The following is a 17732-nucleotide window of genomic DNA, read 5'->3' as shown; positions in this document are numbered from 1 at the left end:
ATTCAGGTGTTCTGAATGTACACCAGCTGCTAGATGCACCCAGGACTAAACTTTCTCTCCACAGCTTGTTCAATCTCAGCTCTCGGTGTAATCATTTGCATTATTACACTAATTTTATTAATGAGTCTGCTGTCTATGAGTTTGTCATCTTGTATTATTGCAGAAGAGATTACAGCCCTGGAAGATGTTCCTTTTCATATGGACTGTCAGTGTTTCAACCAGCATCATTGTTTCATCATTGCAAAGCTTGTTTCATTTTTTTTAAAGCAAAACTGTTGTTAGTTGTTTTTTCTGTGGTGCTTTCAGGAGTTGTAGTACCTTGTGGCTTTTGAGTTTTGACACTCGGCTGAGGACCAGCAGTCTTTTTATTTGATGAAGCGACCAAATTCTTATGTTCCTTTTTAACTTTAGGTAGTTAAAGGTAAATTTAACTTTTGACTGTTCTGAAAAGATGCAATCCTGAATGCCCTATTTTTGATTTTATCACACTAGCATGTGAATGCACCACAGAAATGACTCTCTTGTACACACTTTTAGTTCAGTCTTTCTTCAGCTGTATAGTGTCATTGAAAGAGAAAATTCATCACGTATAGACACTTTATTTTTATTTTCAGCATCTTTTAACAGAGCATTAAAATATTCCCATCATTACTTCCTACAGTTCAGCGCTGTTTGATTTCAAAACAAAGATTTAACATTGGTAACTGTTATTCAATAATTCATTCTTTATCATACAAAATAAACACATTAGATTTATTATCCACCTCATTTCATATGTACAGTCTTCATACAGACATACTGTTGAGACTTCTTACAGCCACAGCCTCTGACCCCGCCCACAACAAGTGAAAGCAAAACCAGACGTCACCTAAGCCACTCACAGCGATGACGTGTACATTTCTCCTGGTTTTAATCACATTCTGATTATGTTCATAAAGACTAACTTTGATCTCCATGTTGATACAGTATGATTCTAACATTTTCCATGTTTCTGGTCACCTGTGCAGGTACATCTCTGACGACATGTACACAAGAAGCCAGAATGAGCTTACATGCAGCAGGTCAGTGATCACATTTCTTTTGAACTGCGGCTGACTGATAATAAGTATGAGAAGGTATGAGTATTAGAACCATTAGGGAATGAGGAAAAATCAGGGGAAAAAGTCCTAGCATTTCATAATTTAAGTTGTAAAATTATGAGATTGCACACTTCGCTCCTTATGTTTAGATAAGGATGGAAATATTGTTCTTTATTCAATAACTGTGTTTTTATCTGACTTTTTAATGAACCAAAGTCCATGGACCTTCTCAGGCCAAATGTCACAGCTCTACAAAAGAGGCGAGACCACGGACGAGTCAAGTGGCCACGGTTAGTTCAGACATGTCTGTAACAGACAGGATAGAGATAAAGTTTAGAAGATTTTAGGGAAAACTGACTTAGGTGTATTTGTGAATTTTACGGATATGGACAAAACCAAGATACGATGTCAGTACCCACGCTGCTGCACTGGTGAATTTTTTTTCTGGAAGCGGTGTGCTAAAAATGAATGGTTTCAACTTCTGATTTCAAGTGCTGTAGTGAAGCCAATTTGTCTTTGAATATGGAAAATAAACTCCAGGAACATGCTTCATTTATGTCAGAAAGACAGATGTAAGAAATGCTGAAAAAAAGATTGTATTAAGTTACAGAAGCAAGTGGAACAGAGGAGTAGATAGGGAGTGACATCAAGGCTTCTGCTCTCTTTTCATACAATTAGAATAACTAACATAAGTTTAGTCTCTAAATGGTACAACATTTTCTTGTAATATGACTGTTTTCTCAAAATATCGTGACATAATTTTCCTTGTCCTTTATTTTATCTCTCAACTTTGGCCTCAATACTTAAAACCAAACGACATGGTCCCCCTATGTTTTTTAATGCTTTTGAGTCAGTTTATTTTTCTTAGTCAAGTATAAATTCCAAAGGCAGTTGGTCAAATAACCCAAACCTCCTACTGTCTATACATTTCTAATGTACCTATAATGATTTTTATCAATTGAATTTCTGATATTAGCCTGGTAAAAACAATTTGTCTGAACGCTGTCTGTCTGGACTAACCAGATTGTGTTGTGCTGATGTTTCACTTAGTGACTTTCTTTAGTGAGAGAGCTCAAAATCAACTATTTAGACTTATAGAAGACTTTAGATTTAATCTTTCTGGATACAAGGAATCATGTGAAATTCATGTGCAATGGTGTTTACATGCTGTGTCCTGTTCCTCTGCCATGTGGCATACTCATGTTTCAGGAACCAGGATACTAGTGTGCATGTGAACATACACAAGTCCATGATGATTTGTCCGTCATGTTGGTTTGTGACCCCGTCAGGTCGTCTCCTGTTCTTCCTGTGTGTCCAAACTGACAGAGAGAGAGAGACTCAGTCCATCGTCTGCTGGCATCCAGGATAGTTTCCAGAGTTTTTTGGTCGCAGTGGTTCACACAGTGGAAGGCTTCATTAGCGCCTGCTCCCCAAACAGCTGCTTGAAGTAAACCACATGCTCCTCACAGTGCTCTCCTGGTGACACACACACAGAAACATGGAAAGTTCTGGTTAACAAATACACTAAAAGTTAGTCACAATCAATCAGGAGTTCAAAAGTTAGTGTGTGTAAGTGTGGAAAAATCCCAGATGTAAAGGATCAGTCGACCTGAACACATTTTCCTACTTATATCTACTGATATCTATCCATTCAAATAGTTTCTATTTCATCTGTCCCAGTACAATTTAAAATATTAACAACATCTCTGTCTAGAAACATGTCCTGATTCTATCCTGTCAATTATTTTCTCAGTTAATTGATTAGTCGTTGGGTTTTTAAAATGTGAAAAATGATGATCACTGTTTTCCAAAACCCAAGATGACATCCTTAAATGCCTTGTTTTGTCTTGACCAGCAGTCTGCAACCCAAATATATTCATCTTTATATGATAAATATATTCAATTTATTATCATAGAACACTAAAGAAACCAGAAAATATTCACATTTAAGAAGCTGCACCCTGAGAGTTTTAAACTGTCTGCATTTTTACAAACTTAGTCAGAATTTTAAGATGCAAAGTCACAATTTTGAGAAACTTTTTGTAATTATGAGGTAAGTCAGAATTTAAAAAAAACTATATATATTAATAATTAAAAAAAAAAACCACTTGGCTTGCAGAGTTTTCTTTTCCCAACTGGCAGAAATGGATACCACAGAGAGTAACTGTGCTGGAATGTAACTAAGTACATTTACTCAAATACTTTTTGAGTTAAGTACAACTTAGAGGTTCTTGTACTATATTTATTTTGGAGCTTTAGTTTTTTAGATTTAGCTTTTCAGATGAAAACTAAAAAAATATGATGCATTGTTATAGATTGAACTAGTCCACAATTTATTAAGCTGTTAAAATGAACTCCACCTTGCCTGCGTTAAATTACACATACATTTGAATGCAGGAGTTATAATGGAGTATTCTTATACTGTGCTATTGCTGCTTTTGTTTAAGTAAAAGATCTCAACACTGCCTCCACCACTGGATAACTGATAAAATATTTTTTTGCAATTAGGGCGAACTGAGGTTTTACAAAAACCACCTTCTCCAAAAGGGTCTCATACAGTGATTTCAACTTTTTTATTTTGTCATATAATTTATATAAAAAGATGATAAATGATAAGATTGATAACAGATAACAGAGTGCCTGCAAGTTTTATTAATTTAAGACATTTTTAATACCAATCAATGAAAAAAGACCTATTTCCTAATTGCTAAAGTTATCTGTTTACATATGAGAAGACAGCCTACATTGCCGGTTTCATTTCTTGCCAAAAGGAACAGCGAAGCAAGACAAGACAACTTCACTTTGGTTAACATAACTGTTAACTGTGTGTGTGTGTGTGTGTGTGTGTTCTCACCGGGGTTGAAGCCGGGACTTCCTCTCAGTCGTTGGTTCCTCTGCTGAAAGGACCTGAACACCGTATAGAATAACATCTGGTCTCCAGTCTGCCGTGCCGCGTCCAGAAACTTCCTGGCCGATACATTGTCATGTCCACCTGCCCCGAGTGAAACCATGTCAGGGTTACTTCACCTCAAAGGATAAGCTCAGATTTTTCTAAGTCTATCTTAAAGACGCAGTGAAATATAATATACATTTTTCCAGTTCTAATCCTGTGTCCCAGGGTTAATTGTTCATTTGTCTCTTGTTATATGCCAAATATATGTCAGTATGTTGTGAGTATGTGTTTTTACATCAAAATCCCTGTCTTTTCTCTTCCTGGTTTCAAATGTTTGATGACTCATCTTGACCTGAGGGGTGTAAACAAAAATATGTCCAATGAAATGTGACTCTGGGCAACTAGCTAACCGCTCTCATCATATAAAAATACTTGTGGGTTGTAGTTGCTACAGAGCGGCATCATAAAAGGAAGTGTAGGATATATAATTAAGCAAAAACTTAGAAACTCTAATTCATTCATCTCTCCTTCATCCTCCTGATCTAACAACAGGTGAGGGAGGTGTGTGTGGACACCAACAGTCCTTTACAGCTCTGAATTCTCAACACCACGTGCACATTTTAGTGGTCCAATCAAATGCAATGGATTTAATTTAAATCCCTCTTGTAACTGTACACCGTTCACATATTCTGTTTCACTGGGGAATACATCAGAGTACAGAAGCTAAAGACGCTCTAACTTCCAGTTCACTGACTTTAATGTAATACTGACATGCAGACAAAATAGATTCCGCCTTCTCATCAATGTAGGCTCAAAAGTTGAGAGTAAAAGTTAATTTTTGACCCTAGACACATTTCCTTTGGAAGATTATGTGATACAGTGGAATGCTCCAGAAGAGCTACTAAATGGGCCTTATGACAAAATTGTTTTCTCAGCTGCTGGTTCCAAAGTCAAGGATGACCTTTCAATCTGAACTTTAAAGCCAACATGCATGAGAAGAAAACAGGAAAATGAAAATGAACAATGCAGTGATATTGTTTTATAAATAAATAAAAATAAAATACTATTAAAGAAATCACAAATAATCATATATAATAAGTTTTAATTGGAGTAAAAATGTTTAAATGTTTTATCCTGAGATTAGATCCTATCAACGTACCAACACTCCGGATGAATCTGAGCGCGCCCAGAACCTGCTGCTTGGACAACAACACCTCAACTATCTCGTCATTGGCCGTGGAAAGACGCTGAAATAAACAAACAAAAACTTTTAAATGACAGAAATGTTTCTTGCTGTGAAGAAATCTGTTTAAGCGTGTGTTTGTGATACCTTCAACATGTCCAGTGACAGCTGGTGTGCAGGAGGGTATGTGCTCTCCAGTGACAGAAGTAAACAGGCCTGAAAACAAGAAAAATAAAGACTATTTTATAAATGGAATGAACTGGAATAAGAAAAACTGAAAACACAAACCAAATTGCCCCTGTGGGATAACGATCACAAGAAGACTAAATGAAAAATGATAAAATAACTAAACTAAATTTACAGATTTGGACTGCAAATGATGATCAGTGATAAACATGGGAATTTTGGTCTAATTGTAGGTGAATTACTGACTAGTTTCAGGCCCAGTGTAGACAAGTTTGGTACTAAATTGTACGTGCTAGACTATTTCTTGGTTACTTTTGTTACCTCTGGACAAAGCCAGGCTAGCTGTTTCCCTCTGTTTCCAGTCTTTATGCTAAGCAAAGCTAACCAGCTGCTGTAGCTTCATATTTATATCATATTAAGACATGGGTGGTATCAATCTTCTCGTCTAACTCTACGGCAGAAGGCAAATAAGTGTATCCAAAAATGTCCAACTCTCACTTAAAATATAAAATGCCAAAACTATTTGCGGGTTTTCTTCTATGACAGTTAACTGAATATCTTTGGATTTTGGACTGTTGGTCTGACAAAACAAGCAGTCAAATGTGTCAGCTTGGACTTTGAGAAATAGTGATGGTCATTTATCACCATTTTCTGACATTTTAGAGACAAAACAATTAATTGACTAACTGATAAAATTATCATTACCTATAGTCCTACTTGGTACTAATTTAGCATTGAGTTAAGAACTGAGTTGAGCCATGTTTAGGACTAGTTTCAGATGAGTTTAGGAGTAGTTTTAACTCACCAGTGGTTTGGAGTCACTGAGGACGTGGTACTGCAGGAACTGATGCAGCATGTAGAACAGGTTGTGCTGCACCAATGTCTTTATCACCAACTCATAGAGGTAATGCTGAGAGACACAAACAGTAGAAATATTATTTAAAAAAACACCCTCAGAGTCAAATGTGGAGCAGATAAAAGTTTAAGGTGTATGCTGAGGGTTACCCTTGAGTCATTAAGATCTAAAGGGAGCAGGAATGTGATCAGGAAGTTCATATGTTCAGTTCAGCTAAGTTCAGCTACAGTTTGCTTTACAGTTTACATTAGAGATGAGCAATCAGAAAAGATTTTTAAAACATAGAAGGTGAGGCATCACTCTGCTTGGTTTTACCTGGACAGTGATCTGGAACTGGTTCAGAGAGCGGATGTACTCCATCAGCACTGCAATGATGAACTTATGGGAGACACCCTGCAGAAGATTAACACACAAACAGAGCAGTCATTTCATTTTTAATATTTGTTACATATCTCAAGTTGAATTTGATAAATAAGTAATTGTTTCCTGTCACAACAGGACATTTTGATGATTTTTTTTGTTTTTAAAAGATTATTTTTCATCCAAGAGACATCGCTATGTACACAGGAGTCAAAACCTGAACCTGTGGGGAAAAACTAATACATTTTTCACCTTCAAGAAAAATGCAGAAACTTTCCTGGTTAAAAATATCATGTGTGTACTGAATTGTTAACTCTGCGATGTCTTTCAGTCCTGACTGGATTGTTTCATCCAGCAAGTATATATCTAAAGTTTTCAATATAATGAAGGACAGCAGTAAATTAGTCCATACTGTAAACTTGCAAACACCATCATGAACCCAAAATACTAGGTGACTTAATATTTAACAACTTTAGATTGCTCCTAGGAATGCATATATCTATATATGCATATATCACTCTGACAACTTTTCAGTCAGTCTGCACTTTCAAATACACCTCCAGATTTAATTAAGACACACTAAACACAAATCTTTTTAACAAGCAACCTTTAACTTCTTCGTAGTGTTAACCGGAGATAAAGAAAACGGCTTTAAAGTAATAAAACAGATAACAGGATGTGTTTGTTTTTACCTTCTTCTCTGTGAAAGAAGACAGGACGTGTGTGTACATGTCCGATTGGTCGATGACAGCCTGAGTTCTGACCGGACGCTTCTGGGCTGCACTGCCTCGACCTGGACCAGACTCCATTGCCTACAAACATAACCACAAACATCTGAAATGAACATACATCAAAACACACATATAAGTGAGGAGAAGTGAAAGTGCAGAGCCTTGTTCAGAAGCATTTAACAGAACAAGTAAAATGTTTTTGTTTGTTTATTAATTAACCAACCGCTCCTCTGTTAGAGATGACATCACTCACCACAGTGTACGTCTGTTCCGCCTCCAGGTATTCTTTATACACCTGGTTGAGTTTGTCAAAGACAGTCGCCACAACTGGAAGACTGCCCTTCTCTCCGCCCTCCAGAACTGACAGAAACACAAGTTTAGCTTTAGCTTGATGGCAACACTTTGTTATTTTAATGTAGGTGTACCACATTTGGTTTTGTTTCTCTAACTGGTGGAAAATGCCTCTGGGAACACTCAATCACTGTATTTTTAGACATAGCAATGTCTGTCAGTCCACTACTTTAGCCCAGACTGAAATATCTCGCCAACTATTTGATGATTGTCATGGTCAAAATGTAATTTTATCCAATACTGTGGTTTATGACCGAATACCTGCAAAACGAAGGACATTCCCATTAGCCTCAGTGGTACTTTGTGTTTATCGACATGTTAGCATGCTGATGTTAACATTTAGCTCAGGTACAGCCTCATAGAACTGCTAGCATGGCTGTAGAGTCTTAGTGTTGTTTTTTTAACAAATTGGTTTTGATTTTTTGTCTTGCACTTGTACACAGTGGTGTAAAAAACTTTATAAGATATTTTTGTCATGAAACCCCTTCTGATTGCAGAGCGCCTTAAAAACTTACAAGCCACAAAGCATGTTGCATTACTGTGACAAGGCCTTAAACTGCATACTAAACATTTTTAATATGGTGATTTTAATATTTCTTGCATATTTTGTTCTGCATATTTGAAAATGTAATATAAAACAAAAAAAATGTAAATATTACCACAATTTAATTAGGTGAAATGATATTGAAAATGCACAATACATTTTGAATGACATAAAAGATTTTTTGGCACCCTGCCACTGCTGCAGCTGTGTTATTCTCAAGCTGGTTTATATATCAATTCTACATTTACAAAGCTTATACATTTTCAGTTTTCCTTGACATTGTCAGAAAGGTGATAATTCTACTTTATGTTTATTATTGAGGTCGTAGTGGGGGATGGTGGTGTACTGGGGTGCATTATATTGAATGGTGTTCCTAATATTTATTTTTCTAATTTATATTATTTATTTATTTTTCAAATAAAAAATATGACTAATCTGAGGGGCCTAACACACACAGACAGGCAGACATACGTACTCTGTGAGCAGACAGACAGGATGACCATCTTGCAGTCTCTTCGCCTTAACAGGAAGTCCATCAGTTTGCCTTTGTCCTGCAGCAGGTTGACGGCTGGAGGCAACTTCACCTGCAGGTACCACAGGTAACCTGAGACAGACCGACAGACAGATGGACTGATAATCAATATACCTTTATTCATACTGCTTTAGTTTTTACTTTTTGGACACCAGCCAGGCAGTTTCACTTCCTTCACACACTCCTCTACAACAATTACCTTTAGATTTTATTTAGACTATTAGTCCGAAAAAACAAGTGATGGGAAATTATGAGCATGTTTCATATTTTATAGAGAAAGTAATTAACTGAATAATTGAGAAAATAATTAGCAGATTAATAATAATAATGAAAAAAATTGTTAGTTGCAGCCCTTTTTGTGTTTTCATACCTTCACTGGCGCTGATGATGATGTCAGGCTGGAAGACGCTCCAAGAGGAAGAGTCTGGAGTGATGGTCAAGGTCAGCGTGAGAAAATTAAAAAACTGCATCATGAATGATTTTAATTAACAATTAACTTGACACAGTAAATGTCACAAAACACTTCTTTTTAGACGTAAAGGATACAGAGCTGACACGGCACTGGAGGCTGAGAGGGAACGACTGCTGGACCTGAAGAGAGGAAACAAAAAAATTCACGCTAACACTCAGGAGAGAGATGTGAAAAGCTGCAGACACTGGAAGCTATGACGATGTATGTGTGTGTACCTGACAGTGGTATCCTGTAGGGGTGTATGGAGCGGGCAGGTAAGACAGGCTGGTGTGTGACGGCACAGTCTGGCTCCTTCAGCTTGATGTCGAAGATCAGAGACGTCTGACACACACACACACACACACACACACAGTATAAATAACATCCTCACACAGACACAGTGTTTACCTACATTAATTAAATACAGATCACCTTCAACACACACACACACAAACCTGGGAGCTCTGGTGATGAACCACCACCAGGTTGTCCACAATGTTGAGAGCAAACTTCCCCGTGGTGTTCAGCTTCAACACATGACTCTTCTTACACGCACCCTCCCTGAACACACAACACACACAAAAGGAAAAAATACCAAATTAACGGCAGTGTTGGAGAGTTCTTCCATTTCAAAAAAATAAAATAAAACATGCTGAGATGCTGTTTAATTTGAAAATTTCTTCTGGACTATTGTGCTGTTTCATTTTCTCTTTTTTAACTGAGCTGTTCCAAAGTCTTAACTCAGAGCTCAAATTTCCTTTAGTGCCCTCTTATGTAACCCATGTCAAGAGCTGTGAATAATAAACAAATTAAGGTTTAAAAGTGATGTCTTGGTTTGAGACTGAGGGGCTGAGGTTCTGGTTTTGTTCTTGGAAAGAGACGCGTCACAGTGAAGTTTAATACCACAACTTGTCCTGGAGTTTACTGTGAAATTAAACAGTTAAACACGACCAGCATACAGAATAATTTTATATTTCTGAGAGAAATTATTTTGACTTTATCATAGCAACATTTGAAATTTTGCCAAATATCAAAGTGTTTAATTAAGCTAAAGTTCTATAAAATAAAGCCACAATATAGACACTTGAGCGTGTGTTTTGTGGCTATCACAATAAGATTTTCTGAGTTTTAGACCTGGGGAGGGAGGACGTTTTCGAGCCTTAGTTTCTGATGCACCTTAAAAAAGGTCAGTTTGAGGGTTCATTAACTGGTAAGAACTGGTTTTGAGTGACCATAAATCAAGCTTTAGGGTTAGGCATTTAGTCGTGATGGTTATGGTTAGGGTGAGGGCCTAGAATGCATTACATTGATGAATGTTCTCACTAAGATACTGTAGCTATACAAACGTGTGTGTGTGTGTGTGTGTGTGTACCTTGGTAAGTGGTACAGCACCACCTCTGCACTGGGACTGTTGGCTGTTCTCGAGTGATGCTTCAGATACATCACATACAGCTGACCGTAACTACAAACACACAGAGAGAGAGACATTTAGACCATTTAGTGATATTCAATCAACATTCAGGCTATCAGAGCAAAGACAAATTACATTTAGTTTGTGCCACGAAACAATAACTGCCACAGAAACCAACTTACATGGTTGCCATAGCGATGTCTCTCTCCGACAGGCTGAGTTTGGCAGGTTTAGGGACGACTGGCAACTCGATCTCAAACTTAGACATCTTGGACATGCTCCCGTTCTGAAACAACAAATAAAAATGAAATGATAAATATGCAGCAAAATTAAACTATAAATATTAAAATTATAAATTAAAAAAATATATTTTTTATTTAAAAAAAAACAGGATCAAAGGGGAAACACGTGATTCTAACTGCAGCTTGTGGATAGATCTGTGTTTAGTTCTACTTCAAATATCAATTGCTGATGTTTAAAGTCAAATTTGAAAGTCAGATTTTTTGTTTTGGTTGGATAAAAACCAGGTGTTGTCTATCTGACTTTGCAGATTATAACATACAAACCTAATCTTAGGTGTGTTTGTGTCCAATACCAAACTAGAATAGAAATAAAAAAAACATTGTGCTCAACCAAAAACAAAGAGCAGGGACTGAGGTGTGAGTAACCAAAGTCAAAGTTCAAAGCACAAAAAAGGATTTACAGACCCAAATCAGATCTTTTATCTAGTTGTCTTCATCAAACTTAAGCAACGGAGGGGAAAAAGGCACACAGAGAAAACAAAATAATAAACCAAATAACAGGAACAATATCTGAGTTGGGTATGCAAACCCTTTTTTTCTGTGCTTTGCGATATCAAACCATGAAGCATCCATACACTTAAACATAGAAAAATCAAAATATTACATTGTGTGTCTTCTCACCCTGAAGGCGAAGGGCTGCAGAATGTTTCCCTGCACGGTGGTGGACAGCAGGATGACGGCGGTCTCTGGACAGTACTGGTACCAGTTCACATTAATGCTCTGACTCTTCAACAGCTTCAGACTACGCTTGTCAGGAAACACCTAACCACATACATACACACACACACAACACAAGAGTAACAGGGATATTTACAGTCGCCTGGCGCAAATTACCATCAGGGGTGTCACTGCAAATTCAGTTTAGTTTTTGAATTCAATAAGACTTCAGACATTAAACAGCTGCAGTTCATCTGATTTGTATAAACTGATGCTAAATAAGACCTGATGCAGGGTTGTTTTAAAGCATGTTTGAATACTGGTTCAAGAAAAGACACTTTTGGGTCCACCCCCACTGCAGCTTCAGGCTGTGTGATAGCTTCACACAGCCAGTGGGCCGAGCGCTGTTTCGTCAGGGACTTCCCCTGAGAATCCTCCCTGTAATACACAAATAGCTGCTGTGTCTATCTGAGGCCTGCCGTGCATGCCACATAATGTGACAACATTTGCACTGGACAGAGGCAGTGTGATATCTCCTCTCCCTCATTCCTGTGAGGAGGAGGGAAAAAACCTTCCAGAGAATCCTGATCTAAAAGATCTGGTTGTGATTTTAGGGCAAGAATGTGGGATTCGGCTGCAGAGTGGCTGCGCTTCTGTCTTCTCTAATGATGAGAAAAGACAGGGAGACTGAGAGCGCACATAAACCACTTACTCTTTTTGCTGAAGTCAAGGCTAAGAGAAGTGCTGTTTTTAAAGAGAGTAACTTGAGAGAGATTGGCGTTAGTGGCGTGAAAGGGGGTCCATCCAGAGCGCATAACACCAGGGGTAAATCCCACTGCGGTGCCAAGGAGCACATGACAGGCTGCTGTCTTCTGATTCCTGTTAGATAACACTTAACCAGCGGATGTGCGATCTCTCTCCATAGCCTTCATGACAGGACAAAATGGCTGCAGCATATGTTTTAACCCTAGATAGAGCCAGATTTTTAACCAGTGACTGCCAATCAGAGTCATGGGTATACAATTTAGGACGAGGGGAGAACATTTCTCTTCGTTTGATAACATTAAAAATAAAGTGAGGCTTTGTTGTGGCCTCCAAACTGATTTTAAAAAAGATGAGAGAAAAAGAGAGAGCGAGAGAGAGCAGCGGTGGTCAAGCAAGGAGAAGGAGCGGCAGTAGAGACAATAAAGCAGTGAATGAGAGAAATAAAACGTTATTTTTTGAGCGGTTGAGTTCTAAAGTACAAATAAATAACCATCAAACACTCAACAGTTGATTTTCTGTGGAAACAGACGCTCTCCTTTTCATTCATCCATTACAGTTCAGCTCCATATCTGTAATGGACAGGTTGATGACGGAGTGAACACACGCACACAAACAAACGCCGTTATGTTTCTTTCTCTCACTGTTCTATCTTAAACGAGTAGATATCTACAGATCTCTCTAGCATTGTCTCAGTTCTTGACACAAGAGTTTATTATCAAGGTCATCCATACTCACTAAAATGTTGTAATGAATTCTCTTCTCTTCTCCCTATGTATTCCTTACTCTCTGGCTTTACACGAAATATGGAGAAACTTATATTTGTACACCATTCATTTACTGATCCAATATGTGCCTAATTTTATATTTTGCATATTTGTGTAATATATCAACATTACATATTCAAAACTAAAGGAAAACAACCAAATCTAATGGGAACTTAACTGTTGTACGTATTATGCATACAGTACAACATTTTTGGCTGCCAGGCCAGTGAAAATATACAAAGGGCCAGTAAAACTCTACTGGCCAAGTGGACCAGTGGCAAAAAATGTTACATTGAACACTGTCTTGGGTCTGATAAAGTTGATCCACCTTTACCATATATCAATCAAGGGAGCTTGGGGCATTAGCCACTCAGGAGTTATGGCTTTTTTACATGCAGCCAGCAGAATTGTCATAAGGGTTCTATCTTCAGAGTTGATCTCTTGAGGGATACTGCATATGTATAGAACATTGAATCTAAAAGGGATAGTGGTTCTGAATACATCCTCTAAAGTCTGGTGGATATTCTTCCAAGCAGCCAGCACAGGGCAATACCAAAATGATAGTGATTCGCATTTACCTGGTAGTATTCTATTCCCTGGTCAGTGATGAAGACGATCTCGTTCCAGTTTGTCCAACAGAAACCCAAAACATTTGCGTTCTTCATCTGCAGAACAAGACAATAAACACAAACACAGACAAAAGTTTTCACAGAGCTGCTATGTATTCACTTTCATTCATATCCTTTATCAGTTGTTACTAAATGAAGTTCTCCTGATCTAAATCTTTAAAATCAATTGGAAAAACAGGAGGAAATCATTTTTAAAATATGGAGAAAGAGATCATGAAACAAACCTTGCATTCCTGTGTGAACTCTGTATGTGGATAGTCGGGTATAAAGTTGATGAAATCCTGTAAACACCAAACAAGAAATTGTTAAATAACTTGTTGGTGTTCAGACATTAACCAGTCACTTCACGTTTCTTTTTATTTACAGTAAATTCACCTGATGCTACATTTTCATCTGCTGAAGATTTGTCTTTAAAAATAATTGACTACTGTTATTACTGTGCACAGTTTTAGTAAAACCTCTAATCTGACAGCGTTACTCTCTTGTTCTCTGCAGCAGAGCTCACCACAGATTTGGAAGTTCTCTGTACTGCCAAAATCTTGTTTCCAATGGAGAACTTGATGCACTTCACTTCTCCTTTGTCGTCCATCCTGTGGAAAAGACACCGACATTCACCGATCAGGCAGAGAAATAAAGTAAGTAATAAGTTAACGTTAATATAATATTTTAGTGATTTAAAAATCAGTTCTGAGGTTTTAGTTTTTCGGTCAGTGTGATTGTACCATCAGAGATTCTTGAACAAATTGATGTACCTGAAGGCAACAGAGCTCTTATCATCTGGACCTTTGACCACCACACCTGTGGCTCCACCTGAACGCACCGCAAACACCTGCAGCCAGGAAACAGGACGCAACATGCGTGAGAAAACAAACTGTAGCATCTACACAGCAACAATGTTTAAAACTGCTTTGTCACAACTTGCACTTTGAATAAAAGCCTCTCTAAAAGTATGTTTGGTTGCCAAAGGTAAATGCATCAATAATAACATCCCATTAATATGACAGATAAAAATATAACACTCTGAAAGGAGCCGTTCTGCATTAATGTCACTTTACTTTTGATACTTCTGCAGCTTGATGAAAGATTTTTACTTTTATATGTAATAGAGTAGATTAACATTGTTGTATTGCAATTTGTACTTAAATAAATGGAAATATAAGATTTCTAGGGATGCAACTTACTTATTATACTGATTATTTTCATTATTGATAAATCTCCCAATTATTTTTTCAATTAATCGATTGGTTTGGTCTATGAAATGTCAAAGAAAAAGTGTAAAAAAGCCGATCACATCTTCGTAGAGCCCAAGGTAACGTCTTCAAATGTCTTTTTTTTTTCCAAAACCCAAAAAGGTGTTAATTTATTATTATATATGACAAAATTAAGCAGCATATCATCTCATTTGGGAAGCTGGAACCTGAGAATGTGTAGCATTCATAACTAATTTTGCTTGAAAAGTAAATGAAACAGTTATTGGATTATCAAAATAGTTTCCAATTATTTTTCTGTTGATTGATTTATCAATTAATTTATTAGCTCTAAAGATGTCCCACTTCTACTGGAACACTCCTACAGAAAGTCACACCTGTATATTTTTGTTTCTTGTTGCTATATGCTTGATCAAAAAAGGAACATTCGAAGAACAAAAAAAGCAAACATTGACCATTTCCTCTCATCAAGTTGAGCTTAAATACCTTATCATTTAATCCATTTAACATCCTGCTGTCATTGTTTTTCTCTCGACTTTACTATCAAAAACCAACACACTGAAATGTTGTAAAACATTAAAAATATGAAGCAAGTAACAAAAAGTTGGTAACTGTAAAGGCAGGTCCTCGGTCTTGTTCACTAAATTATCTCATCAAATATTGTTAATTTTTTTATCATTGTTTTACAGTTTTACATTTACTCAAGTACTGTACTTAGGTGCAATTTTGAGGTACTTGTACTTTACTTGAGTATTTCCATGTGATGCTACTTTCTACATTTCAGAGGGAAATATTGTACTTTCTACTCCACTATATTTATTTGACAGCTTTAGTTACTTTTCAGATGAAGATTTGACACAATGGATAATATAACAAGCTTTTAAAATACAACACATTGTTAAAGATGAAACCAGTGGTTTCCAACCTTTTTGGCTTTTGACGTCTTACAAAAAGCAGTGTGTAGTCGGGGTCACATTTCACATGTCTATGAGTTGTTAACAGCTCCACCAAATAGTGATTTTTCCCTCTAAACTTCTCACATGCTTTCATTTCAATAAATGTTCAAATGATCCAATATTTCAGTAAAAATCAAAGATTAGAGAAAAAGTCCAAAAACTGAAAACAGATTTGTGTATCAGAACTTTGTTTTTTCTTCTTTCCTCTCCCATTAATCATCTCACGACTCCTCAGATTTATCTGCTGACTCTTTGGAGGGGCCGACCCCTAGGTTGGGAACCACTGGACTAAACTAGCTAACTGTATATAAAGTAGTGTAAACTAGCTCCACCTCCAGCAGCTACAACAGTAACATGCTGCTCTAACACTGATGCTTCACTATTAATAATCTAATGATGTCATATATAATAATATATCAGTCAGAGGGACCAAACCACTACTTTTACTGCAATACTTTAACTACATCAAGCTCATAATACTTATGTACTTTTACTGTAGTAGGATTTTTCATGCAGGACTTTTACATGTAATGGAGTATTTTTACATTGCTGTACTGGTACTTTTACTACAGTAAAGGATCTGAGTACTTCTTCCACTAGTGTTATTTTATAATGTTTGTTAAAGATAATGTAATTTATATTAAAGGTTATCGATTATTAATAGTGTCCTAGCAGCCAGTAAACAAACCAATTTAATTAAAAGTGCAGATTGTTGTTGACATGCTGGTTTCTAAATGTTCTTTTAACTATCAAACTGTCAGTCAGCTGACTTAGCTTAGTTAGCCACATAAATGCTAAGCAGCTAGCTCACCTGCTTGTTAGCCTCGTCGAAGAAGACGTTGTTGACGCTGGAGGCATGTTCAAACTGCACCGGGTTCTCACACAGCTCCAAATAATGTTCCTCACTCATCCTCACACTGAAAGCCGGCAGTTTATCGCTGTTCGAGCCTCAGTTCAGTGTCCTGAAACTGTCACAACAGCAGACCCGGAAGAGAACAGGTCAATTGGTGATGAACAGGCTTCCGGCTCAGACCGTCAGAATAAAAGCAGAGAATATTCCTTTTGTTTTTTTAGCTTGACATGTAGAAAGTCTTGTAAAGTCAACAGAGCTGATCATTTACTTAAGTAAACGTGGCAATACTATACTATAAAAATACTCAGTTACAAGTAAATGTTCTTCATTCATAATTATACTTAGTAAAAGTTCAGCAAAATATACTTTAAAGTCCCACTCCACTCAAAATTGTTTTTCTTCTTGTTCCTTCAGTTGGATGTTTGAGTTTCTCTGTGCTGAGTGATGTATGTGTAGAATTTGTTTTCATATTCATCTGCTGAAAGTGGAAAGTTTCTCTCGGCACAATAAAAATCAGATTCTAAAGGGTGAACTTACACACGATTTGTGACATCACAACTAGTTTGGAAGCCAATTGTGGTTCAATATTCAATCTATAGTGGAAAAGTAACAAACACCAAGGGTTGTAGTGAGGTGCTGATCACTGGAAGTAGACTTGAAAGTAGGAAAAACTCTTGCTCCATATGCATTTCTCTTATATTTAGATGACTCCTTTATTCTGAAAGACGCGAGCCGGAAACCCTCCTTGTTGTTGCTGCTGAAAGTCACGTGACAGCCTGCAATCATGTGACTGTATGGCTGAAAAAGAGATGATACAGTTCTAATAACCTTGTGCTGCACGAGACAAACATTCATGTGTTAAAGTGGAGATAAACCCGAGTTATTTATATTTTTAGTAAATAAACAGACAACAGAAAGTTTTTCATCTTCACTCTTTAATGTCACCACAATGATGCATTTTTTTATGATGATAAGTCTCTGAAGCCACACTAAGAGGAACCTGACACATTCGGTCCTGATG

The 17732-nt window shown here is 37.1% G+C and overlaps 1 protein-coding gene across 1 annotated transcript; it reads right to left on the bottom strand.

The window, feature by feature from the left end:
- Positions 1-588: 588 nt before the first annotated feature.
- On the bottom strand, positions 589-16879 carry rmc1 (regulator of MON1-CCZ1). Its single transcript, XM_044339211.1, has 21 exons — positions 16670-16879; positions 14447-14523; positions 14200-14284; positions 13919-13975; positions 13644-13730; positions 11501-11641; positions 10760-10863; positions 10539-10628; positions 9622-9727; positions 9403-9508; positions 9262-9306; positions 9086-9139; positions 8659-8787; positions 7542-7648; positions 7250-7369; positions 6513-6590; positions 6147-6251; positions 5303-5371; positions 5132-5219; positions 3934-4071; positions 589-2555 (listed from the first exon to the last, which is right to left on the bottom strand). The coding sequence occupies exons 1-21, from the start codon at positions 16766-16768 to the stop codon at positions 2476-2478; spliced, it is 1965 nt and encodes a 654-aa protein (XP_044195146.1). The 5' UTR covers positions 16769-16879; the 3' UTR covers positions 589-2475.
- Between the last annotated feature and the right edge of the window lie 853 nt (positions 16880-17732).

This window comes from Thunnus albacares, chromosome 21 (genome assembly GCF_914725855.1).
Source record: "Thunnus albacares chromosome 21, fThuAlb1.1, whole genome shotgun sequence".
Taxonomy (NCBI): Eukaryota; Metazoa; Chordata; class Actinopteri; order Scombriformes; family Scombridae; genus Thunnus; species Thunnus albacares.
The sequence above is the reverse complement of the archived record's forward strand: the minus strand, read 5'-3'. Positions and strand labels throughout refer to the sequence as shown.